General features: G+C 42.8%; 1 protein-coding gene across 1 annotated transcript in view; it reads right to left on the reverse strand.

Moving 5' to 3' along the window:
- UBXN7 (UBX domain protein 7) overlaps positions 1-26,083 on the reverse strand; it is a 1,098,848-nt gene that overhangs the window by 468,791 nt on the left and 603,974 nt on the right. Inside the window, exon 7 of the mRNA XM_044070339.1 lies at positions 18,988-19,078. Coding sequence (XP_043926274.1) covers positions 18,988-19,078 — 91 coding nt within the window. The remainder of the gene's footprint in view (positions 1-18,987; positions 19,079-26,083) is intronic.

A 26,083-nucleotide genomic window follows, 5' to 3' on the forward strand; every position in this document is an offset into this window, starting at 1 on the left:
CAGAAATCCAAAGACTCTGGTATTCAGGCCGGCTAAGGGATACCTGCAGGCGGATAACCCAAATGTGATGACTGCAACAGTGAAACACGAAGAACATCTTAAGATACTGGTTTTCTAAGTAGATACACAAGGAGGTGAGACTACTAAGAAAGGTCTTAGGGACAAATACTTGACAAATCAGGGAAGACGTATGATCATGAGAAGCACCCAAGCAAAACAAACACTGCTCGTGTTGGTTCTTACAGGGAATCTGTCTCCCACACTGACATTTTCCATTTCTGGATGACATGCAAGCTCGCAACAAAGAAAAAACAAGGTAAGAATAAAACCCCAACTGGGCACTTATCTGTAAACATCTTGGTAACCAGCAGAAATAAAGAAGCGTTCAAGATTGGCTATTGAAGATGGTGTTCTGAATGGCAGCAAAGAAGTTCTGAGGTATGTACATTCATACGTCACTTCTATGCCCTACTCCATGAGCGATTAGCATATGTGTGACATACAACATCCTTTAAAAAACCTAAGGTTTTGGTATACTGGCCGGAAGTTGGGTGAACTTTGGCAGGGAATCCTTTTAGTAAGGAATACTGCAACAGTGATATGGAAGGACATCTGTAGTGATGGTCTAATTTAGGGTAATCTGCCTGAATGCATACCATGGCTGATACTAAATCTGGGCAATACATCAGCCCAACTTATTCTTGATATGGAGTAATGCAAGGATTAATGTCTCTAAAGGATGGAACTGCTGATCCCAAAAGTTTCTCAGGTACCACTGCAGCTGTCTCCATGGAGCTTGGAAATGAGTACCATGAGGATGATGGTGGCAGCTGTGTATCCTAGCAGACAAAGGATGGTAGGCTGTCATCCGCTGGGACTTTGCAGCCACTGATTTGAAGTGTTGCGTGAGGGACATTTCTTCTTCCACTGGCAAGGCCTTGGATGGTGTGTTCAAGAGGGCACCTAGAATAGTGACTGCGGCTGGGGGTTAAGTGAGACTTTTAAGTTCAGAGTGATGCCTAGTCCTGTCAGACACTGCAAATGTCCTTTCATGCCCCTGTCATAGGTTCATAGGTTCATACTAGGCTATCTGCCCGAGGGCATTTACAAGCCTAGCCCATAGTTTTGTGGCTTACGCCACCCCTTTAGTATGGGGAACTATACCCATTATTTTGCTGTGCCTCTGTTGAGCAGTGACACTGAGGTAATCCCTGGGGTATATCTGCGATCTCCCATCCATTGGTCAAGATTTCTCTTGAACAAGGCCAGCGAGGTGCTCTGCCTCACATATACCGGGATTTTATTCCATAGCATAGGGAGTCTTTGGGTGATGAATCTATCCCTCCAGCGCGTCCTATTAATAGCCGTGTCGAGGTTTAAGTCTCCGCCCTTGTGGCTCTGACGGATCTAGATTTTTGAGGTGAAGCATATTCATCAAATCTGGGTTTGACATGGCCTTGTATGTTAGGCAAAGGTCACCTCTGAGCAAGCGGTGCGACTGAATAGAGCTGGAGTTCTTTCAGTCGGGCAGCATAGGACAGATGTTTGAGACCCTTTATCCTTTTGGTGAGGAACTTTGTGGCCTCTCCAGCTGCTGCAAGTGTCGGGTCAGATACATTCCGAATGGGGCATTGTACTCAATCATTGGTCTGATGAGTGATGTGTATAGGGAGACTATGACCTCCCTTGATCTAGATGAGAATCCCTTCATGATAAGGTGGGCAATGTAGAAGGTCTTCCTAACTACTTTAGCTACATGGGTGTCGAATGACAGACTACTATCAACCTGGGTCCCCAGGTCCCTGATAACTTCTTCTATGCTCAGTGGATTGCCACCTATTTGGTAGCTAGGGGTAACCTTGTTTTTCCCGAAGGGTATGACTATGCATTTTTGGCATTTAACTTTAGGCCATGGCTCTGGCACCAGTTATCCGCTTCTGTGAGACCCTTCTGAAGGATATCTGTGTCAGATGTGTTTTCTACTATGGCGCCAGTTTGCAGTCATCTGCAAACTTTGTCAGCCATAACCCTCCTGTGTTTGCTTGTACTGGAAAAGTAGATGCCAAACAAGAGTGGGCCCAGGACTGAGCCCTGTGGTACACCACTTGTGACAGGCTTTGAGTCTGACATGGCGCCAGCAACTCTGACCCTGTGGGTTCTGTCACTCAGCCAGTTTGCAACCCATCTTGTGATGTATGGGTTAACATTTAAGCTGATGAGTTTTTCAATGATACCCGAGTGGGGTATTGTATCAAGGCCTTCGCCAGATCGAGGTAGGCTGTATGGAGTGCCTTTCCCTTATCAATGGCTTTGGTGACTGTTTCAAAAAGTCAACCAAGTTTAGAAGGCATGATCTGCCTTTGACAAAGCCAAACTGGGATGGATCCAAAGTCTGCAAATTCCTATGTCTTTATTTATGAGGTCCATTATGATCCTCTCCATGGCTTTGCAGATAAGGCTTGTCAAGCTAATGGGCCGGTAATTTCCAGGGTCGGTGGAGGCACCGCCTTTGTGAAGTGGGACCACAGTTGCAGTGCGCCACTCCCTGGGTACGTATCCAGAGGTAAGACTATGATTAAACAGCTGTCCTAGCTGTGGGTTTAATTCCTCGTTGAGTTCGTGGAGCACACAGCCGGGGACACCATCAGGTCCCATGGATGCTGTGTTTTTTGCTTTGGAGAGAGCAGTTCTCACTTGGGCATTGGAGATGTTTGGGGGGCTGCAATCGCTTGGTATAGATATCTCTCCTTTTGGGGGGGACTGAGCATGGGGCTCACAGTTGTCAAGCTAAGGATAGATATTGGTGTTCTTCATTCTACAATGTGCTACTACTGCAACTACAGATTTTATAAATAATCTTGGTGCAGTAGCTAAAACAAAGGGCAAAGAGGTAAACTGCAAATGTTGTCCCCGCCACCATAAAAACTTTAGGAATTTTCTGTGACCTTCACTGCAATATAAAGGTATGTATCTTTCAGACAGTTACCATAAAACACTAGGAGCTTACCATAAGAAGCAGTGTCTGAGAAGTCAACATTTTGAATGCTGATACTTTCAAGAACTTTAGAAACCCATCCTAGACTTGTCAAAACTAAAGTATATCCTTTCTGGAAACCAAGAAAAGCCTAGAACAGAATCCCATCCCTTCCTGTGCCCATGAAACTCTTTGGTTCCCTACGACAAAATTTCCCCCAAGATGAGTTCTCTGATCATGTTCCTGGTCCATTAGCACTTTGGAGATTCCATTCTTTTGTTGATCTGTAAGGGATTGTAATTTGTACTCCCCTAAACATCATACTTAGTTTTTTAAGTCATTTCCAACCAAGATATGAGGAAAGATGACAGGCTGCTCCTTACCATAGTGCACAGGTTTCAGGAAGAAAAGGTTGGGTGGGATCTTTTGTGGGTGGAGGAGTGGAGAGGGCAGTGGGGGCAACATTACCACGCTGAAACACCTGCCTTTTTTGCTAACACTTCTGTCTCAGGAAGGCTTTTCTACCCCGGAGCTGTTTTCCTTTTTCTAGCCTCTGATAGGAAGGACCTTGATTTATTGGGTAATTCCTGATGTACTTAGGTAAAGTGCTGTGAAACATGCTTGTCCGTACAATTTTCTTTTCCCTTGTCATCTGTTTTTTTTTTTTTTTTTTTTTAAACACACACTATAATCCTGGGGCCCAAAGAAGAGTTTTGTACCCAAAGTAGTACTGAATAACTGAACTTTGACATCCTCAGTCAGCAGATGTGCCCTCAGCCAGGAATGTCTTACAAGGATTGATATAGCAACATCCCTGCAGGATGCATCCAATGTATCTTACCCACATTTAAAAGCATGCCTTCCTACCTGCGGGGATGTCTGGACCTGTTGAACCAAGGCAGTCCCTCCTGATGTCATCTTGCAGTCTCACAAAATCTCCCAGTAATTCCTTTAAGACATGCTCTTGGACTGTAAGATTGGGGGTTTGGCAAATGAGGGCCTTGAAAGCCAGGTCTACAGAGGAATACACCTGTTTTACTATATCTAATAAGAAGGCTACTCTACTTACCATTAGGGAGTACGTTACAACCTATGGTGAGTATAGCTCTTACCAGTCTCCAACGGCACAGTGTCTGGTTCTGCAGTAAGATTCTTATAAAGGAACTCATGTATAATCCAAACACTGTAAAATCAGTCGGATCTCTTTGATGCAGGCAGTCAGACATTTAGCTCCAGGGTATTTGTCCACAGATCCAAGATGGCCTTCTGAAATGGAGGAACAGCAATCAAGTTTTGTAGGTTTAAAATCCAGAAGTTCCAAAACTCACTTCTGTGAACCAGAGACCTCCTGTGCTTGCCTCTGGCAATGCTTTCTTATGACAGACAGAGTATCTTAAAAATATTGCATCCCAGTGTGTGAAATGGTACCACTCCAGAAGCACTAACAACAATCATAGGATCCATAGGAGATTACTAGGCTATTGACCCAGACGTCATTTTAAGCCTAGCCGTTTCAACCAAATTTAATACGGTAGAGATACTAGTTAATACTCAGGGTTGCATTTAGGGATGACTGCCCATGTCCAGGAGGGTTGTGGGCGCTATCCCCACTAAGAATTTACGGTGGCCCATCTACTCATCCAGGTTTCTCTTGAACAGTATCATAGAGGTGCTCTGTTTCACATAAATTGGTAGCCCGTTCTAAATACGTGGCAGTCACTGGGAGATAAGTCTGTCCTTCCAACACTTCCTATTTAAGTCGCAGGCCATATTTAAGTCCTTGGAACGTGTAGCCCTAGACCCATCTGATTTACGGATATGCAGTAAGTTCATTAGGTTTGGGTTGCTCTGTAGACCAGGCATAAGTCTCCCCTAACAAGTCTATACGATATGGAGTAGAGTGACAGGGATTTTTATTCAGTCTGTGTAAGGCACATGCCGGAGGTCCTTGGTCTTCTTTGTTCTAAACCTCTGAGGTCTCTCTAACTGCAGTACGTACTTAGTACAATACCTAACAAAAGTGGAGTTGTACTCAATTATGGGCCAAAAAAGTGCCAAGTATAGGTGGGTTACAACTTCTTTTACTCACAAGGCAATGCTTTTCCTAATCAAGTGAACTATATGGAAAGCTTTCCTTACAATGTGTGATACCAGGTCCCTTACCACTTCAAGGGTACTTAGGGTATTGTTATAGATTTGATAGTGTGAAGGGACACTGTTTGTCCTGAAGGGAGTGATGATGCATTTCTTTGCATTCAGTTTGAGACTGTAACTAATACAACAGCTACTGGTCTGTGTGAGACCATCGTGGAGTATACGGACAACATCTGGGGATTCAAAGATTGCACCTAGTTTGCAGTCATTTGCAAACCTGGTCAGCCATAACCTTTTAGTTTTGACGTGAACTTCTAAGAAGTTAGGGGGCTCAGCACTAACCCCTGTGGCATCCCGCTGGTAACAGGTCTGATGGTTGATGTGAAGTCACCCACTTAGTAGATAGTGTGTGTCCGGTTTGTGAGCCAGATGGCAACCCACCTTACAAAGAAGGGGTTTACATTTAGTTTGCTATGTTTATCAGTAATGTCTGAATGTGGGATTGTGTCAAAAGCCTTTGCCAAGTCGAGGTATGCTGTATGCATAGATTTGTCCTCATCAATGGCCTTGGTCACACTTTCAAAGAAATCCACCAGATTTGACAGGCAGGCTCTGCCCTTCACGAAGCCGAACTGGGTAGAATCCAGGGTATGGAGGTCACCTATGTCTTTATGAGGTCCATAATGACATGTTCCATGGCCTTACAGATGAGGCTGGTCAGGCTTATGGGTCTGTAATTCCCCTGGGTCTGTTAATTCCCCTGGGTCTGTTGCTAGGCCACCTTTGTGGAGGGGAATAACTGTAGCTGTTCTCCATTCCACAGGAACAAAGCCTGTGGTTAGGCTATGACTGAAAAGGGTACTTAGTGGTGATGCTAGTTCATGTTTTAGCCTGTTTAGAAGATAGCCTGGGATGTCATCTGGTCCCATAGAGGCAATGTTCTTTGCCTTGGACAAGGCTTTGAGGATCTGCTCTTCAGATATGCAAGGCAGGGGGGGGGGTTGTTGTACGTTAGGAGGGGATAAGGGAGTGACATTTTCGTCATCCCTATCCGATAGAAGGTTTGCTATCTCAGTGGGGTCAGTCTGTGTGACACCACTGGCCACCAGTTCTGCACATGCTTGGTCCTACCCTTTAGGTTACATACATAGCTGTAAAAAACCTTATGGTTATCCTTGGCAGTACTTGTTAGGTTCCTCTCAAAGGAGCTCTTGGATGATTTGACAAGTTGTCTTTTTTGCCTGTTAAAGCTGAGGAAGGTGATTTTACACTGTTGGGTCCATGTGCTTGTTTTCTTGAACAGCAACATTTTGCATTTACTATAGAGTTTGTTGATGCTGGAAGTCTACCATGGCAGCTTAATTTTACCCGGGGCTCTGGCTTTGATTCTATCTGGTACAGCCAAGGTTATACACTTACGCAAGTGATTGTACAGGGCTTTAGTATAGGCTTCAGCACAGTTACCACTTTCAGCTTGGTGTGGCGCTTGAAATGCATTTATACCTTCACCCAAGAGGGTACAGTTTACCTTAAAGGCTTTTAGTCTGTTCTGGTGTCAGTGTCATTTTGAAGGTGACTGATTTGTGGTCGGTTTTAACTAATGAGGGTCCAACAGTTCAGAAGTGCACCAGTTTGACATGTTGGTGAGGACCAGATCAAGAATCTTTGTTTCTCGTGTTGGGGTATGAACAATTTGCTTCAGGGCATTTGAATTCACAAAGTCAAGGAACTTTTGTGCTAGCGGGTTTGTGCTAGAATAGGTCTCTTAGTTGATGGTGGGATAACTGAAATCCCTCATAACCAGTGTGTTCAGTAAAATTTGGATTGTCTTCAGTTTGGTTAAGTAAGCTTTGATGGTGTCGTGACCCATGGTGGGGGCTCTATAACTGGCTAGGACTTGAATGGGGATCTTACCCACCATAACCTGGACCTAGAGTAAACTCCATGGAGCTGTCCAGTCTAACTAGATGCGAGGTGAATTTATCTCCAATATAGGTTGAAACACTACCTCCATTGGTTGTCACATGTTCATTTTGCGTTCTAAAGGTGTGGAAGGTATTTTAGCCTTGCAGGCCCAGGGGACTCGGAGACCTTAAACCAGGTATCTTTGTGATAGAAGTGCTTCCAGGGAGTGGAGTTTTTGGTTTAAGCTTCTAGCATTTAGCAGCATAATAAGAAGTTATGTACCTACCATAACGTTCCATGTTAGTTGTCTTCTCTCGCCTTCTTTCTTGCTTGATGGGTTCGGAGCCGATCCCTCGGCTCCGACTCGGCACTTGCTAAGCTCGAGAGTCACTTTTACCAGCTCGAGGCAGCCCCATATCCCATGATGCAAGGCGGTAAGTACCCAGATCTCGTTTGCTGACAAAGGGCAATAGCACCAAGCATAAAATACTTCCAAAAGGAAGAAAGAAAACTTACAGATGGAAGAAGGACCAGGTCTGAATGGTCTTCAGCATAACAGTTTCTTATACAAGGTCTGTCCAGGCCAGGGGGAAGGAGGGAGGGTCGCAAGAAAGAAGGCGAGAAGACAACTAACATGGAACGTTATGGTAGGTACATAACTTCTTAATGTTAAGTTGTCAATCTCGCCTTCATTCTTGCTTGATGGGACCGCGTCCTAGCACCTCTATCCTGGGTGGCTCAATGGAACAAACTCTTGAGGACTGTAGAGCCAAAACTGGCTCTGTCCCTGGAGGCCAAGTCCAATTTGTAATGGGAAACAAAAGTGTGAGGAGTAGCCCAAGTGGCGCTGCACAAATAGTGTCCAAAGGAAGTCTAGCTTGAAAAGCTGTAGAAGTAGCTAAGCTCCTAGTTGAATGTGCTTTAGGTTTTGAGCACAGCTGTTTTCCCCTGAGCGTATAAATTTCAGAGATGACCGAAGAAAGCCATCTGGACAAGGTCACTTTAGAAACAGGAAGGCCTTTTTTATTATCCGCATAGGAAACAAAAAGTTGATCAGATTTTCTAAATTTTTTTGTTCTGTCCAAATAATATCTAAGTTGATGGTGGACATCAAGATAATGTAGCTTTTGTTCAGCTCTATCTGAATAGTTAGGAAAAAATACAGGGAGATCAATGGATTGATTCAGATTGTTCTTTGAAGCGACCTTAGGTAAAAAGGTTGGATTAGTTCTCAAAGATACTTTGTCTTTGTGAAAAACCAAATAGGGGGGTCGAACCGAAAGAGCATGAAGTTCAGACACCCTCCTGGCAGATGTAATAGTCACTAGGAATAAAGTTTTCCAAGAAAGATATTTCAGGGAACAAGAAACAGCTGGCTCGAAGGGGGGAAGAATCAAGGATGTCAGCACTAAATTTAGATCCCACTGAGGAGGAGGATTCCTGATTGGAGGTTTTAGTAGGAAAATTCCTTTCAAGAAGGCCCTGCAGAGCCTATGGGACATAATATTATGATCTGCTATCCCGACATGAAAATTGGAAATAGCAGCCAATTGAACTCTGACTGTGGAAGAAGAGGAGCCTGCATGAAAAATCTCTGCTAAGAAGTCCAGGACTGCCTGAACAGGGGCAGTAAAAGGATCAATATTTTGGGCCTTAGCCCAATAAGAGAAACGTTTCCATTTGCTTGTATAAATCCTCCTGGTAGAGGATTTTAGCGAAGCTACTATGATGTCTCTAACTGGGTTAGAGATCAGAGGAAGCCTGGCTAAGGAAGGAAGTGGAGCAACCATGCTGTGAGGTTGAGAGAAGGGATTGACCGGTGCAGCTGACCCAATTGGTGAATCAGAAGATCTGGCACTGGGTCCAGATGCCACGGCTGCACCAAAAGGTGATGATGGAGGAACGGGAACCAAACTTGTCGAGGCCAGTAAGGGGCAATGAGAATCAATTTGGCTCTCAAAACGGTAGCTTTCTGGATCACCTGAGGGATCAGAGGAAATGGAGGGAAGGCATAAAGAAGTCCCTGGGGCCAATCCTGGGTCAGAGCGTCTCTGGGGGGGATGGCCTGATAGAGGGAAGAGGCTGAAGAAGTCTGGACATTTGCTGTTTTGGGGAGTAGCAAAAAGATCGCAACATGGACGACCCCATTCCAGAAAAATCTCTTCCGCTATAGATTGCTTGAGAGACCACTCGTGAGGCATGAGGATAGCTCTGCTCAATCTGTCCGCTATAATGTTGGTTTTCCCAGGGATATGCGTTGCTACCAGAAACCGATGAGAGGAGATCGCCCATTGCCATAGTCTGAGCGCTTCTCGACACAAGGGTAGGACTTGGTTCCGCCCTGTTTGTTGATATACCAAACTACAGACATGTTGTCTGTGTGGACTGCAATTGTCCCTACGGGAAGAAAGTCGTTGAGGGCTTGCAACGTTAAAAGCACTGCTCTCATCTCCAGGACATTTATGTGCAGATGGTACTCGAACGGCTGCCATGTCCCATGAACCATCCTGCCCTGATAATGACCCCCCCACCCGATCAGGGAGGCATCCGTGGTGGCAGTGGCTATCGGGGATGGGGCTACAAAGTACCTGCCTTGGTGAACCTGAGACGATGTGATCCACCAAGCAAGATGCTCTTTGCATGTCTGTGTCACCAGAATCTGGTGACGCATTGGAAGTTGCTGGTATGACCATTGTGTGAACAGCATCCACTGAAGAAGGCGCATGTAGAATCGAGCCAGGGGAAGAAGAGTAATGGCCGCAGCCATGAGACCTAATACCTTTAGAACCATTCTGGCCTGTATTTTCTTGCTGGCCAGAATGATCCTGACATGAGTCTGAATGTCTGAAACTCTTTGTTCTGTAAGGGTAGCTGACATCCGAACAGTGTTTAAGTTTGCGCCTATGAAGGTAATAGACTGGCAGGGCGATAAGGATGACTTTTGAAGTTGATTGAGATGCCCAAATGAGAACAAAGGTCTATTGTGTAATCCCTGGCTTGTATAAGCTGATGCCTGGTGGTGGCTGACAGGAGCCAGTCGTCGAGATACGGAAACACCTGGAATCCTTGACGTCTCAGGTGAGCCGTGACCACTGCCATGCATTTGGTGAACACTCTGGGGGCTGTAGTGAGACCAAAGGGCAGGGCTCTGAACTGGAAATGACTGGACCCCAGCCGAAGCGGAGAAATCTCCTGGAGCGTCTGTGAATTTTTATGTGATAGTACGCATCCTGAAGATCTATTGAGCACATCCAGTTGTCCTTCTGTAAGAAGGGCAGAACTGACTGAAGAGTGACCATTCGAATCTTGTCTTCCTGACAGACTTGTTGAGTCTGCTGAGATCCAATATTGGTCTCCAGTCTCCCGTCTTTTGGGGACCAAAAGAACCTTGAGTAGATTCCGGGCTCTGAATGGTCTATTGTAACTGGCTGAATGGCTCTTTTTTGCAGTAGTTTTGAGATTTCTGACTCTGCAATCTCCCTTAGACCGGGTGGTACATCTGGAAGGGAACTTGAGGGGAAGGACTTTCCTCGAAAGGAATTATGTAACCCTTGGATATGATCGACTGTACCCATCTGTCTTGAGTGAGGGAATGCCAGGCTTCTGGGTACAGTGATAATCTTCCCGACTGCCTCCAAGGAGGGACAGCCGGGCAACACCTCAGGGATGCTGAAAGGGCTTGTCAGAGAGAGGCTCCCTGTTTCCCTGGTTCTTGGACCCCCTCTGCCTCTAGAGCGTCTGTTGTTGTTACCCCTCTGCCTCTAGGGGTAAACTGACCACGTGAATCCGGCGTGACTCCTTGGGATTTACGGAACCACATCTTCCCACCCTTCTGTCCTTTGGGATAAGGTCTAGAAGGGGTGGAAAACGGACTCCAACAGCAGAAAGAGTCTTGCCGTCCTGCTCGCACCTGGTCAAGGTTTCCTTCACCTGAGGGCCAAACAAAGCTGACCCATCAAAGGGAGAATTTGTGAAGGACGCCTTAAAGGGATCCATAAAATCACATAGCCGCATCCAGGCTTGGCGTCTAAGAGCCACACCTGTACCTGCGGCTACTGCTCCATCAGCAGCATATGATATAAGCCGCATGGAGGAGTTTGCAATGGAGTTAAGGGTTCCTAGCTGCGAAGCAATTTTTCTTGAGCCCCTGCAGCTGTAGGATCCTGAACTACTTCTCCCAGCTCCTTCAGGATATCCCTCTGGAGTCTGGTGACGTGACATAGGTAATTCAGCGACGCATAGCAAAGGTCGCTGAGGAAAACATCCGCTTACCGTACCTATCCATGGTCCTAGAGTCCTTATTAGGAGGATGGACGGGCACGGAAGGATCTGCAAGTTCCTTTTGGTGGCAGCCACCACCATGGCATCAGCGGGACACCCTTGGTAAGGAATTGTTTGTCAGGCGGGCAGTGATAAATTTTGAAGGCCTCCTAGGGACTGGCTCTACAGAGTCAGGAGCTGCCCACGCCTTCGTGCAATAACCTGCATAAGGGGTCGAAGGCGGAGACACCCAGGAGGTGGAGGGCCGAGATCCAAACGCCTCTAGGTATACTGACTCATCCTCAGAGGGATTGTTGGTGGGCCAGTTTCCCTCTGTTTCAGAAGTTCTAGGATGTCTGAGAAGGAGACATCCTCAGAGGGGATCTAGGGATCCCTCTGACTCATCAAAGTCAGTATCCAGTGACAGACTCGGGGAGTCTACATGCTTCCTCTTACAAGTCCTCTTCCTAGGAGGATCTCCCGAAACATCAGGAGAATCCTCGGAAGAGGGGAAATTCCCAATGGGGAAACCTGAGGCGGAGGATCTCTGGGTCCTGTAGCAAGAGAAGTGGCAGAGATGTCAACAGGTACTATAGAGGGAGGAGCTACGGGAACAGACTGCTGACTGATACCAGTGGCCAGTACACTCCATCACCTCGAATGCTCCCCTCCCAGGCAGGTCCGAGAGAACCCGCTCCGAAGAGCTAGGAACTCCAGGGACCACCGAAAGGGAAGTCTCCGAGGCAGATGTCGGAGCCGAGCTCACCAAGGCCGAGGCTCCAAGGGGAAGAGCGGGTTCGGACAAGGGTCCGATGCCACTCACCCCCTCGGAGACCATGGAAGCCCGACCACCGAATCCCTCTAAGGAAGGTCTCAAAGAGGAGATAAGAGTAGAGGCTGAAGGAACAGAAGGGGGTATCCGTCCTCCAGCCGTAGCAGTAACCATTCCCGAAGACTCCAACTCCAAGCTCTGAGGTAGAGTTGAAGGAGGAACTGTAACGGGGTGTGGACCAACAGTCGTCTGTTGAGACGGACTGTGTAACATTTGGGCCAGTACCTGTGACTTAAGTAATCTACTGACCACTCTCTCTAGGTCATGATCTGACAACCTGGATGACCTTGAAGATCGGCTCCGATGGCTCCGTTCCGATAGAAGAGGTGAAGCCGGAGCCGAAAGTATCGGCTCCAAGGAAGGAGACCTCGACCTCTTCCTGGAATGAACCATCGGAGCCGATACCATAGATCCTGTCGGAGCCGACCTCTCGGAGCCGACAGGAAGCCTCGATGTATCGGCTCCAGCCGGAGCCGATACAGCCACCAAAGTAACGGTGTCGGAGCCGATCGGAGCCGACACCGATGCCTGTGCCACATGGGTGTCGGAACCGATCGGAGCCGACACCGAAGTGGTCGATACAGATTCGGCACCGATAGCCATCGGTGCCGAAGGCTTTGTTAAGCCAGACTTGGCTCCAGCCGGAGCCGATCTCGACTCGGAGCGAGTCGGAGCCGAGGCCGCAGGCTTAGAAACAGAAGCCTGGGCCTTGGAAGATTTAACTGATTTTGACGGAGCCGACTTAGCTGGAGAGCCCTCCGGCTTAAGAAGGCCCCTAAGAATCAGTTTATTACGTCTTTCCTGCAGGACTCTCTGGCTGAAGGAATGACAAATAGCACAGGAGTCCTGCAGGTGAAGAGGCCCCAGGCAATACAGGCAAGAAGTGTGACCGTCTGTCAGAGACATCTTCTGACAGCACGAGTCACACTTCTTAAAACCTGAGACCCTCTCCTTTGACATAGTGCTTAAACACACACACACACCAGTCAAAAAACTTAAATTAAAGAAAATACCAAAAGGTATTCCTGAAATAAACACACACACGCCTAACAGGGAGGGATGGGATGGGTAAAGTTTGACTAAAAAATATTAAGGGAGACAGGGATTTCTGTCAGGAAAACTAAATAATTAACTTATAACTAATAATAATAAGTTTTTTAACAAAAAGGGGCTTGAATATTAGTAAATTGAATCACTTACCAGGAGCTGGTAAAAGGAGGACCTCATAAGCGAAGCGGCAAACGAGATCTGGGTACTTACCGCCTTGCATCATGGGATATGGGGCTGCCTCGAGCTGGTAAAAGTGACTCTCGAGCTTAGCAAGTGCCGAGTCGGAGCCGAGGGATCGGCTCCGAACCCATCAAGCAAGAATGAAGGCGAGATTGACAACTTAACATCCCTTATTTTGTTCTGATTAGTTAGTTTTACATCAGTAATGTTGTTTTCGAGACCTTGCCTAAAAAAGGCACTATGGGGGAGGCAAGAACCTTTACCAGCAGCTGAAAGCCTAGGGGTGCCAGTTGCAAACCATCTCTGGCAAAGCAGCAAGGTTTGTTGACCATGGATTCCCACGCAGACAGGAAATGGATCCCCTTGGAAAGACACCAAAAACTAAATAAATTTTTGAACTCAATCATTTTTTTGTTTATACTCTGGCATCATTCTAGGTGAGGGCAGTATGCTGCTCAAGGCTAGGGACATGCCTGCCTGGTACACATACTCAGCTCGACCATGTCTCCCTTCATATAGTCCAGTGAGGTGCATCTCAGGTCATTCACACCAACATGAACTGAGACAGTCATAACAGTACTTGTTGCTGAGAGACCTGAGTGCGTGTGTGATTTGTCGAATCTTGGCACTGGACAGGCAGCTGACCATGACTTTCTCTTTGTCCAACCTGGTGAGTGGGACATCCGTGCGTCTCTCTATTGAGTCTCCAATGACAAAAAAAATTGTTTTTTGAGTGTTACACCTTATGGGCTTGGTGGGTAAGACACTGGTGTTTCTATGTGTCATGGGTGCTGTGGAGACTGTGTTAGCTACTGCAGACTTGTGTGTAGAACACCACCACAAAATGGCACTCACACTTGAAAATTTTCATCCAAAGTGTTAGTACTTCATCAGAACACGCCAGGCACAACAGGACCCGGAAAAACCAGCAAAATAACGTATTAAACCAACTGTGTTGTAGAATCAAACTAGAAAAGTCCTTAGCGTAGTAAACCAGTTTTATTGTAGAAAAAACAAGAACAAAATAAAACCAAGCGCTTTCGCTCGGTTATTACCGAGCTTTATCAAGGTAACGAAAAACATACTGACTCAGTTCAAGTCATTAAATAGTAATTTCAACAATCACATGACCCTCCTGGGTTAACTAATTTGAAGTGTGGCTTTAAATAAAGCCATGGTATGCTCCAAATCTTAATTTGAACATAGGTCGAGCGATATCAAAAACCTAAACCAAAACCAATGAACAATGAAAATTCCCTACTTAAAACTGTTTACATATTTAAAATATGAGATAAATGATAAAATATATAATATAAATTTGTAAAAATCCTATAATACAGGTTCCGACCCTATAAAACGAAACACAATAAACATGAAATAATGAAACAGTAAATAACCAAAACAATAATCAATTTTGTTTCCTGGTCAAACCAATGTACCCATGGACAATAATAGAACAATTACCAGTGTAATTTACATGTAAAAACGTCACAATAGGGCCTTTCTCAACCTTAAAACACTACTGATGTTAATATTCTCATTCAAGCCGGGAAACAACAAGGCATTCTATAACTATGTCAAGAATCTAAATGGCAATGCTCAGATCTGCTCTGAGCTAAAACAGAATGGCATTAAATATACTGATCCCAAGGATATTGCCAATATCCTGGCAGATCGATTCAGTGCCAACTTCACCCCCCTCTCACCCCCCTAAATGGCCCATCTCAATACCGGAAGATTGCCAAATTCCGGTAATAACGGCCACACAGGTAAAAAACGCACTCTCCAAAGCTAAGAATACAGCATCCATGGGACCAGATGACATCCCAGGCTGTGTACTACATGAACTACAATATGAACTGGCACCTCACCTAAGTGTCATGTTTAATTATAGCCTCACCTCAGGTTTTGTGCCCACTGAGTGGTGCACAGCTACAGTTATCCCACTCCACAAGGGGGGATCCACCTTGGATCCCGGAAACTACCGTCCCATCAGTCTGACAAGCCTTATCTGCAAGGCCATGGAGCGTATTATCATGGAATTTGTAAACAAAGATATTGGCAACCTTCAAACACTGGATCCCACCCAGTTTGGGTTTGTGAAGGGCCGATCTCGTCTCCTGAACTTAAATGACTTCTTTGAATCAGTCTCCAGAGCCATGGACAAGGGTAAGGTGGACCGGTCCACACAGCCTATCTAGACCTTGCCAAGGCCTTTGACACCATCCCCCACTCTGGAATCATAGATAAACTTACTAAGCTGGGCATTAATCCCTACGTCACCCAATGGGTTGCTAACTGGCTTACTGATAGAACCCACACTGTAAAAGTAGCCGACTCCAAATCCAGCTCCAGACAAGTGACAAGTGGAGTACCTCAGGGTTCAGTCCTGGGACCACTCTTGTTTGGCATCTACTTCTCTGAAGTACAGGACAACACTAAGGGACTCTGGATAACAAAGTTTGCAGATGACTGCAAACTGGGAGCCATTATTGAATCCCCAAATGATGTGGATACTCTACAAAAGGGCCTTACAGAAACAGATGATTGGTGCCAGAGCCATGGGCTCAAGCTCAATGCCAAGAAATGTATAGTTATCCCCTTTGGGAAAAAACATGTATCCATGAATTACCATGTAGGTGGCAGTACACTAAACACCGAAAGTTTGATAAGAGACTTAGGGACACAGGTGGACAGTGGTCTCACCTTCGATAACCACATCGCCACAACAGTCAGGAAATCCTTTTATGTGGCACACCTCATCACTAATGGCTTTTCATCCAGAAAAAAGGAGGTCATTGTCCCACTGTACTCATCGCTCATTAGAACCATTATAGAATACAATGCCCCATTTGGTATGTACCTCTCAAGACATCTGCAACAACTGGAAAGGCCACAGAAATACCTCACTAAAAGAATCACAGGCCTAAAGCAGATGCCCTATGCTGACCGCCTTAAAAAACTCCAGCTATACTCTGTTGCATATCGTCTACTCAGAGGCCAACTCTGCTTAACATACAAGGCCATGTCAAACCCAGAGCTGTTGGACATGCTACACTTAAAGAAATCCCAATCCCTCAGAGCCACACGCTCCTGGGATCTAAACCTTGACATCACAATAAACAAAACATGCTGGAGGGATAGGTGCCTGACCCAGAGACTCCCCAGACTCTGGAATAGATTTGCCCATACATGTCAAGCAGAGTGCCTTTTTGGTCCTCTTCAAAAGGAACCTTGACGATTAGATGGGAGAAAGGAAATTCACCCCGGGGATCACGTCAGTCGCCCTGCTAGACAGGGGTCCAGGGAAGTAAATAGTGTGGGAAGAAATAGCCAGGGAATTGTTATGGCTAGGCTTGTATAGGCCCTAGGGCTGATAGCCTAGTACCAACCTATGAACCTATGAAACCTTCCTGAATCTAGTTTTAACTGCCAATATAGTTCTCGATACTCCAGTCTGGTTTCCCAAGTACCACCCCTAATGTCCGGTGTTATTTGTTCCAAAAACCATAAATTTTAAACGCATGTTCTCACAAACCTGGGAGTGCTTGTAAAAGGCATTGTTTTCTCTACCTTTAGAAATATCATTAAAATGCTCATAAACCCTTCTCCTCAGGTGACGTTCAGTTTTACCCACGTAGAAACTATGGCACGAAACACAAAAGCCCAAATACACTACTCCCTTAGCTCCACAGTTAAAATATTTCGTGGAGGTGTGCTTAAACTTCCTAGAGGGAATATTCAGTGTGTCTTGATTAAACATGGCATAACACTGCTTACAGCTTCCACATTGGTGTTTACCAAGTTTTGTTTTCAATTTGTTCAATTGTGGATCAGATTTTTTCTCAAACAGTTCTTTCAAGTTTGTGTCCCTCTTCCTAATAAAATGTGGACGGGGTGGGGCATGAAGTTTTACCTCATCGTGCAAGCTAAGAATAGGCCAATACTTAGAAACAATCTGCTCAACCCTATCAGAGTTAATAGAAAAGGTATGAATAAAACTGTTTTTACTATCAAATTGGTTCAAATGTTCATTCTGTTGTAAACTAGTAAGCCCAGCTCCCAATAAAGGGGGTTAACTAACTTGCCTATTTTGGGTGACCTCCTGTATCAAACAATCTATCAAAATGTCTGGGTATCCTTTTTCCAAAAAAACTTTTAAGGGTTTTTAGTTCATCCATAAAACTCTCAAGGGTACTAGACATACGTGATGCCCGGATTATCTGCCCCTTAACTATTCCCTTCTTTTGATAGAATGGGTGTCCACTGTTGAAGTGAAGGTAGCAATTAGAAAATGAACTTTTCCTGTATAACGTTGATTGAAAACATTGATTAGCGTAGTCTTTAACTAAAGTGGCGTCCAAATAGTGCAGTCTGTCCTTGTCAATTTTGTACATAAACTTCAAAAATGATGTTGTGTTATTGATGTAATGTAAAAACTCAACTAGACTGTCTTCAGTACCCTTCCACAACATACAAATGTCATCCAGGTATCTTCTGTAATGTAGTATGTTTTGGTACCATAAACTTGAAAAAAAAAATTCTTTTCCCAATAGTATAACACAATATTGGCATATAAGGAGGCACACGAGGCCCCCATTGCCACCCCTTTCCTCTGCCGGTAAAATTCTCCATTGAAATGGATAAAGTTGTTCTCCAACACTATCTCCAGAAACTCTACAATAAGGTCAATGGTCTTGGCATCAAGGCCTGTTTCTGAAATCAGAATTTGGCCAAACCATTCCAACCCAGTCAAGTGAGGGATACTCGGAAAAAGTTCCACTACATCTACAGTGACCATAAAAATTTGTGGATCAAATAAATTCTGGTCAATACATCTCAGAAAGTCCCATGAGGCTTTACATATATGCGCTATGGTAGTCACATATTGTTTTAGACTAAAGTCAATAAACTTAGCTAAAGGTTCCGTAATACTACCCAAACCAGAGACTATTGGTCTAAATTTAAGCGGGTCTAAAGTTTTATGTGTTTTAGGAATACCAAAAATCTGAGCAGTTTTTGGCTTATCAACATGTAAATAATTGTAAAGACTCTCATTGATTACATTTTGCAAAAGGTGATCATACAACTGAAAATTAATTTTGGCATAAGCAATATTAATTTCATTTTTAGATAACAACTCGTATTGATCCACATCCTATAACATGTTATGAATATGTGAGTCATAGTCAACCGTATACATCAATACTGTTCCCCCTCCCTAGTCAGGTTTCATTACCCTACACCCTTCTTGTTTCAAGAGATTAATCAAAGCTAACTCGTTGTCGTTAAGGTTAGTTGGATGGGTGGTGTAATTTCCTTGCTGGAGAGAGAGAATGAGAGATACATGCATTACAATTGTGTGTGTGATACAGACACGAGCATACCCATAGATACATGTACATACACATACACAAATTTATAACACTACCCATTATGTTTGATAACCTAAGAGTAGTTAGGTCCAGCTTTTTGTCTTGATATACATTAAGAAACTTCAAATTCTTAACTCAGTAAATTGAAAGGTACAGATATAAAAGTACAGAATTAGTAAATGTGAACAGAAGGAAAGTATATTCGGAAGTCATAAATTTTGTCTGATACAATCAAAAACATTTTTGTCTGTCCATCCTTGCTGACTAGGATAATCCAAGTAGGCTAGTGGGCTCTAAACACAGACATATCTACTCACCTGTCCTAGGGTCCAGAATGGAGATGTATGGAAAATCAGAGAGTTTGTAAAACTGCATATATCTCTGCCCCTCTTCACTGTCATGATAAACCTAAAAACAAGAAATACCAAAATACTTTCATTTAGAACCATGAGTTTTATTCAGACTACTAGTGATTTCTGTATAGGGCAATAAATGACAAACAACCAATGTGAAAACCCATGCCTAAAGACACTGGAATGGTGCCAAAAGAGTTACTCTGTGTGTGTTTGTGTGTGTGTGTGTGTGTGTGTGTGTGTGTGGTTGGAATACACTGACACACTAACACACACATTTGCGGAGAATCAAGTTGGACATTTGTTGCCAATATACTAACCCTGGAGCTAACTTTTGCTAAAAACATCAACAGTTCATCAGTAAAATCCCACCTCTCTCTAAAGTTACATTTCTGGAACTATAAGAACCAAAAAGGCTACACAGATATGTCAGCTTCCCACGGTCTATAAACAATGCTGTTCAGTATCAAAGGCAATGTACACTAAAACTACAGCTACATAAGCATGTTCACCTTAACAATAAAACTTTAGTACAATCACTACAGCATTATGTTTATTTCTCCACAGGATATGACCACAGATGGACACCTCTTCCTGACTTACTTACAGAGATCTTACTGATGGCCTAACTGTGGTGCTGGAGTGAAACAGGTATGACAGGTGAGAAACTCACAGCCAATATGCCTAGTACATACCACTGCCTCCTTTCTCCCTCAAGATCAAACACCTACACCAGGTGTGATGTTGCCATACCTTTCTCCACCTCCATGGTAGACAGGACATAGGAAGCATGAAGACAAAGTGGAAACCTATACTGCAGCAGTGACCCTATTACTCAAAACAGCTACTGTTATGGTAAGCCTGCTTACACAACTATTTTAACCCCAATGATCACTATTGCAGTATGACTACTGCAGGGGGAATACCACTAAAGCAAACATAAGCTTCCATGGGGTCGTGGCTATTAACGCATGCTGTGTACAACTGCAGTACCAAATCCTACCCTGTTTCTGAAGATTCTCATTACAATATTTCGAAAAGCTATGCATAGAAGTTAAAAGTGTGTGCTGTGGTGGCTGCTGCCCTGTAGATTCTGCTCTGACCGGCCCTTCTAGAATGTCTGCATTACTTTCATAACGAGAAGCAATGGAGTTCACCAGCCACTTGTATAATGTTTGTTTGGAAACTGCTCTCCTATGTAAAATTGTTCAGGGCACCCTAATCATAAGTGATGATGTTTGGGAAACCGTACGTAAATAAAGACGGTAAACATATGCAAGACACAGTGACAAAACCAAAATGTTTTGCTGCTGTCAAACAAATTCTGTGAAATCAAGGAGGAAGATAGGACGTTTTACAAACTATATGGTAATATGGACATTAACAGCTGGAGATGAAGAAATTATTAAAAATAATAAAACATTAAAAAATGCAGTGGCTAAAACAGCACTAATAAGTAGACAGGGCACTTCTGTGGTACAAATATACTACAATGAGACCCATTTACAGTGTATATGGTCAAACTGGTAAATAAAGTATAAGGAAAATATAAGAACTGTAAGTAGGAATGCCAAAAAAAGTATATAAAATAGTATAAATTTAATATGAGATGTTAGGAAGGCAGGACTACAGTATTTGTATGAAGGAAACAGAAACATGAGAAAACAGAAGAGTGAAAAAGCTACAACTTACAGACATTTTGTAAAATTAAGGACAAAGTTACTCCGTTTTTGGAAATAGTGTGAAGGAAAAGCAAGCAGGTTATGCATCTACAGGAGAAAACAATGAAGACAGCTGTAGATTATATTAGGGAAATATACATAAAAAGAAAGAAAATGAGCATAAAATGTAAACCACTTGTAAGAAGAATGGGGGAAGTAAAGAGATGGAAAAAGTACTGTTAAAGCAAAAGAAATGCAGTGTATGAGGATAAGAAAGGTCAAATGTGTGTGCTTTATAAAAAGATGAGTGAAGGAAATAAGTGTTCAGTGAAGTAATGAATGTGGTGCTATTTGAAGAATGGGGAAAGATGACGTCAAAAAACACAGGCCTATTAAATTCGGGAATGTAGTTTATAAAATATTTAAGAGCACCCAAATGAAGGTTTAGTAAAGTTATGGTAGTGATTATGTATGAATGTATGTAAGCAAAAATAAGTAAATATGATGATTTTGCTGAAAGCGACAGATGGTATTCAGAGAGACAAGATAGTCTTACATTGTGAGATGCAGTGAAGGCATTTGAAAGTTTACAGCACATCAGTACATGGGCAACACTAACAGTATTGCAGAAGTGATACAACGTGAGAAGTTTTGAAATCAAAATACAAAAATACAAGGAACAAAGTGATGGTTAATAGATGGGATGAACAAGTACATTCATGTTCACAAAGGGGTAAAACAAGGATGTTCAAGGTGTGCACTTTTGTTTATAATGATAACAAAGAAGGAAATTCTAAATCGCCGGAGAGACTTTGGAGGGCATGGTGGCAAATAAAAGAAGTTAATGTGCCATTATTCATATCTTGAGCATGTGACATTACGTTAATAAAAATACTTTGTGGATAACAGAAGCATTATTAAGAGATGAAGAGGAGTTAAATATGGTTGGAATAAGGTAAGAGTAAAGGTTTTAAAGTGAGTCCCCTTCTAAATCTTGAAAGCTCATAATCTTGAAATTCAAAATACTGAGTCCAAAATCTTGAAAGTTCAAAATACTGAAAATGCAAAATACTAAATTTCATAATATTGAAAAAATAGAATACACCAACACTTACAATATTCCAGCACAACTAAATAACAAAACATATTACTCTTCTCCAACTATAAGTAGGGGGAATAAGCCCCACTACATCCCACACCCCCTGCTACTTAAATATATCAACTCCGAGATCGCACTCCACAGAAGAAAATGGCAAACATACCATTACGTGCTTCATGACTGCCTGTTGTAACCTTAGTCGTGTTCCCTTTTAATTTGCTATACTACAACACAACTCATCTTAGTGTAGTAAAGTGTGATCTGGGAGTTGATATATTTAAGTAGCAGGGGGTGTTGGGGGTGCAGGGGGCTTGCCCCCTGCTAATAGTTGGAATAAACTAAAATCCTTTGTCTTTTATTTGTTTCTCTATGTACTTCTGCTGGAGTATAGTAAGTGTTGGCATCCTGTAGTTTTTTTTTATATTATGAAATTCAGTATTTTGAGTTTTCAGTATTTTGAACTTTCAAGATTCTGGACTCAGTATTTTGAATTTAGAGATTATGAGCTTTCAAGATTTAGAAGGGGACCCTTGAAAGTACAGTTAAAACAGGAATATATTTTTCAATGTGGGAAGTGTTAGGAGAAATAAGATTACAACAAGCATGGGATAAACATTTTAGATGTTATGTAGGAAAATGTTTAAGAAAAATAGTCTTATGCTCTGGAAAAAATCAGATGGGGGGGTTGTTCATCGTCAGTGTGAAAAGAAAAAGAACTGATTATAGTACTCCTTCATATTAGCTGGATATCTAGGATAAACCAGCTCCCTATTACAACTTTGGCACTTGTAAGTGTGAGCCTTGCAGTTATGAAAAAATAAATATAAAAACACAAAACAGTGAATGTCTAACTTTTGCTGTCCTTTAAAGTCGCTTCTTACAGGGGGCAAGCTCCAAGCCCAACCCAAAAACTTATATAAACCAACTCCAAGACGGCGATACCTCGGAGAAGAGAGAATACTCTTGTCAAATGGCAGGCTTGCAACTACTACATACAAGTCTCCAGTTTCACCTATATAATCTCGCTCTTCCAGGACTTGTACAAACAAGTTCTTGGAATATTAAACAGTTAACCATTTAAACCCACTAAAATGGAAGCTTAGTATTTTGGGAAAGGTAATAAACCTAGCAATATGTTTATCACCTTTACATTTCCTTCAGATTTTAGATGAACAGGAGCAAAAGGAAAAAGGTTTGTTTGGAATGAAGGTGTTAGGGAAACTATGAATACGACGACAAAAGTGTAAACTGGAAAAAAGGAGGGGAAAATGTACACATAAATAAACATGAGAAAGGTTGTGTGAGAGAAAAAAAGACCGATGAGTGAGAAGCAAAAAAGGTTTAAAAATATTTGGGAAAATTGATTTCTTGTGAAGATTCTTTTAAGGAAATTACCACTTAAATGGTAGATAAATAATGGGCAGAAGGATGAAAGATTATGTAATACATGAAAAAGTAACGGAAACAATTAAGCATGCCTCAACAAACAGTACAAAGATACAAACTGTTTTAGCAAAAATTCAAACAGAATGAGTGCTTTAAAAGACTTGGCATGAGTATGCATTTTCATGACACACGATAATGTGAGTAAAATGCTGAAAAATAAAGCGGACAGAATTCAGTTTAATGTGTAGTATGGAATTTATGGAATAATACATGTGAAGAATCGCTGTGAAATAAGATGTAGGACTGTGATATTATTTTAAGAATGAAAAGGTGCTTGTAGCAAAAATGGATGAGGAATGAATAAATGTACATGGATGTATACAAAATGAAAGTTTTAAAAAAGAAATGAATGTGTTGTTAATGAAAAGTGCACACACATAAGAATAGTGTGCAACACGTACAAAGAACTATCTAACAAATTATGTTAAACCAAGGAGAGAAGAAGATAGGAAGTTTTACAAACTATGTGGTAAAGTTGACAGTAACAGGTGGATATGAAAAAAAAATATTAAAAATGATAAAACACAGAAAAGACTTAAAAAGTAGGTGGGTAAAACAGTACTAATAAGTAGATGCACATATTAGCGCTTCTACTTCCAGAATGCAGGTGGCTTGGAGGGGAACACAATTGGCAGAGGAAGGTATACAACAAAGAGAGGAAAAACTGGAGAAAATTCTATGTTTCATGGGGTGGTACACTAGAAAGGTGTTTAACAGTAAATGATACACAACTGGTATTAAAGGAGGATGATATTGCTGCAGTTGATTTACAAAAATGGTTTATTTAGCCTAACTTCAAGGAACACAAGTATAGAATTCTGACTAACTCAGGTGACCATGATTTGATGAACAGCCCAGGCACTAGAGCAGCAGGCAGAGAGGGGGGAAAGAGGGAAGGGACATGTCCTGTTTACCTCTCCCAGGGAGGGTATGGAAAGCTGAATTCTCTCAGAGGCACACAGGGTTCAGTGTGATTAGCCTACTGGAGACCAGAGAAGCCACCAAGTGTGCTTTGGGGGAGGGCAAGTAGTGCATGGGGAGAGTATTCTTTGCAGTAGTAGTAAAGTAGTGCTCTCCACTGCCAACCCACTGCACTTCCCTCCCCAGCACTTTGAATGCATGTTGAGGACAAAACATAAAGCATATCTATAACTAGAGAGAGAGATAAACAAGCACACACCCACACCGAGAGTGAGTTTTAGTAACACGAAAACATGTCAGGTCTAAACTTTCATGGAATGGTTTCAAAGAGATGGCTTTGCAATGTACTAAAGCTTATAAAAAAGAAGTTATGTACTCACCATAATGTTCCATCTGTGTTGTCATTCAGACTTACAAATGAGTTTCACATCAGAGATCTGATCAGACTTGGCTGTTACTACAGCTCGTGAAAACATTCAAGCTCTCTCCCACCCATAATGCACTAGTGCCCTGTCACCTCAGATTATATCCCTAGCTTTAGAGACAGAAGAAATGCATGCAAAAGACCTTTATACTATACATATGAGAAATTCATCTACAAAGCAGAGACTAAACTATCTTGACAAAAAGAAACTGGTTATGACTAGGTTAAAATAAGTTATGCCATCTCTGGTTTACAGAGATTAGCCTTCAAGTTCTGAGAAATCTTGTGTCCTCACTTTCACCTCAAAGCAGAAATAACGAAGGCAAGGGCTGGGGGATGGAGGGAGGGGATAAGAGGCTGAATGAAAATAGACAACACAGATGGAACTTGATTGTGAGTGCACAACTTCTTTATCTGATGTCAATTTTCATTCATCCTCATGAATGGGACAGTGTCCCCAGCTACCTGAGCCCTAGGTGGACCCTAAGGAAGAACATACCAGGAAATGGTAGAGTCAAATACTGATCTACCTCGAGACCAAATCCAATTTGTAATGGCTGAAAAAAGTGTGGATTTGACTACATAGCAGCTCTGCACAAATACCATCCAAAGAGGCTCTAGACTGAAAAACCATACATGTCGCCACTGACCTGGTGGAATCCAAAGAGGCCCTCGACTGAAAAACCATACATGTCGCCACTGACCTGGTGGAATGGGCTTTTACTGGTTTCTGCAGAGGAACAATCAAGGTTGTGGAAGCCAAGGTAATGCATTGTTATCCATTTGGCTATAGTCACTTTTTTAACACGTTGGCCTAATTTTTGATGCACAAAGGAAACAAACAGTTGGTCTGATTTTCTGAATTCTTTAGTCCTATGCAGATAATAGTATAACTGCTTATGGACACCTAGTGAATGGAGAAGGAATTCTCCCTTATTACTGTAGTTTGGAAAAATACTGGCAGGTTGATGGCTTGACTGATGCTGGTTTCTGAAATCACCTTTGCTAGAAAGGAAGCACTGGTCCGTAAGGATACTCTGTTCTTGTGAAAAATTATACAAGGGGATTTAGAAGACAAGACTTGAATCTCTGAAACTCTCCTAGCAGAGGTTATGGCTACTAGAAAGGCAGTCTTCCAGGAAATAAATTTTAATGCACACTTGGCTGCTGGTTCAAAGTACTAAAGAAAGGTCCCAAGGAGGTAGGGGATCCTTCAAAGGGGGTCTTAGCAGAAACATACCTTTTATAAATTTTGGCAGATGCCAAAGAAGAATTTGAAATTCCAACATGAAAATTTGAGATTGCTGCTAAATGAACTTTAATAGTTGGAGCACTAGCTCCTTTGTGAAACAATTCCACAGGGTATTGGAGAACTGTATAGGTGAATGCTGTGAAATACTCTATATCGTGGTGTTCAGCCCAAATAACAAACCTTTCCCGTTTCTTTTTGTATAATTTCTTTGTAGAAGATTTATGACAGGATAACAAAATGGAGCAGACAGGGGAAGA

The sequence above is a fragment of the Protopterus annectens genome, chromosome 4.part1 (genome assembly GCF_019279795.1).
Source record: "Protopterus annectens isolate FY-2018-M chromosome 4.part1, PAN1.0, whole genome shotgun sequence".
Classification (NCBI taxonomy): Eukaryota; Metazoa; Chordata; order Ceratodontiformes; family Protopteridae; genus Protopterus; species Protopterus annectens.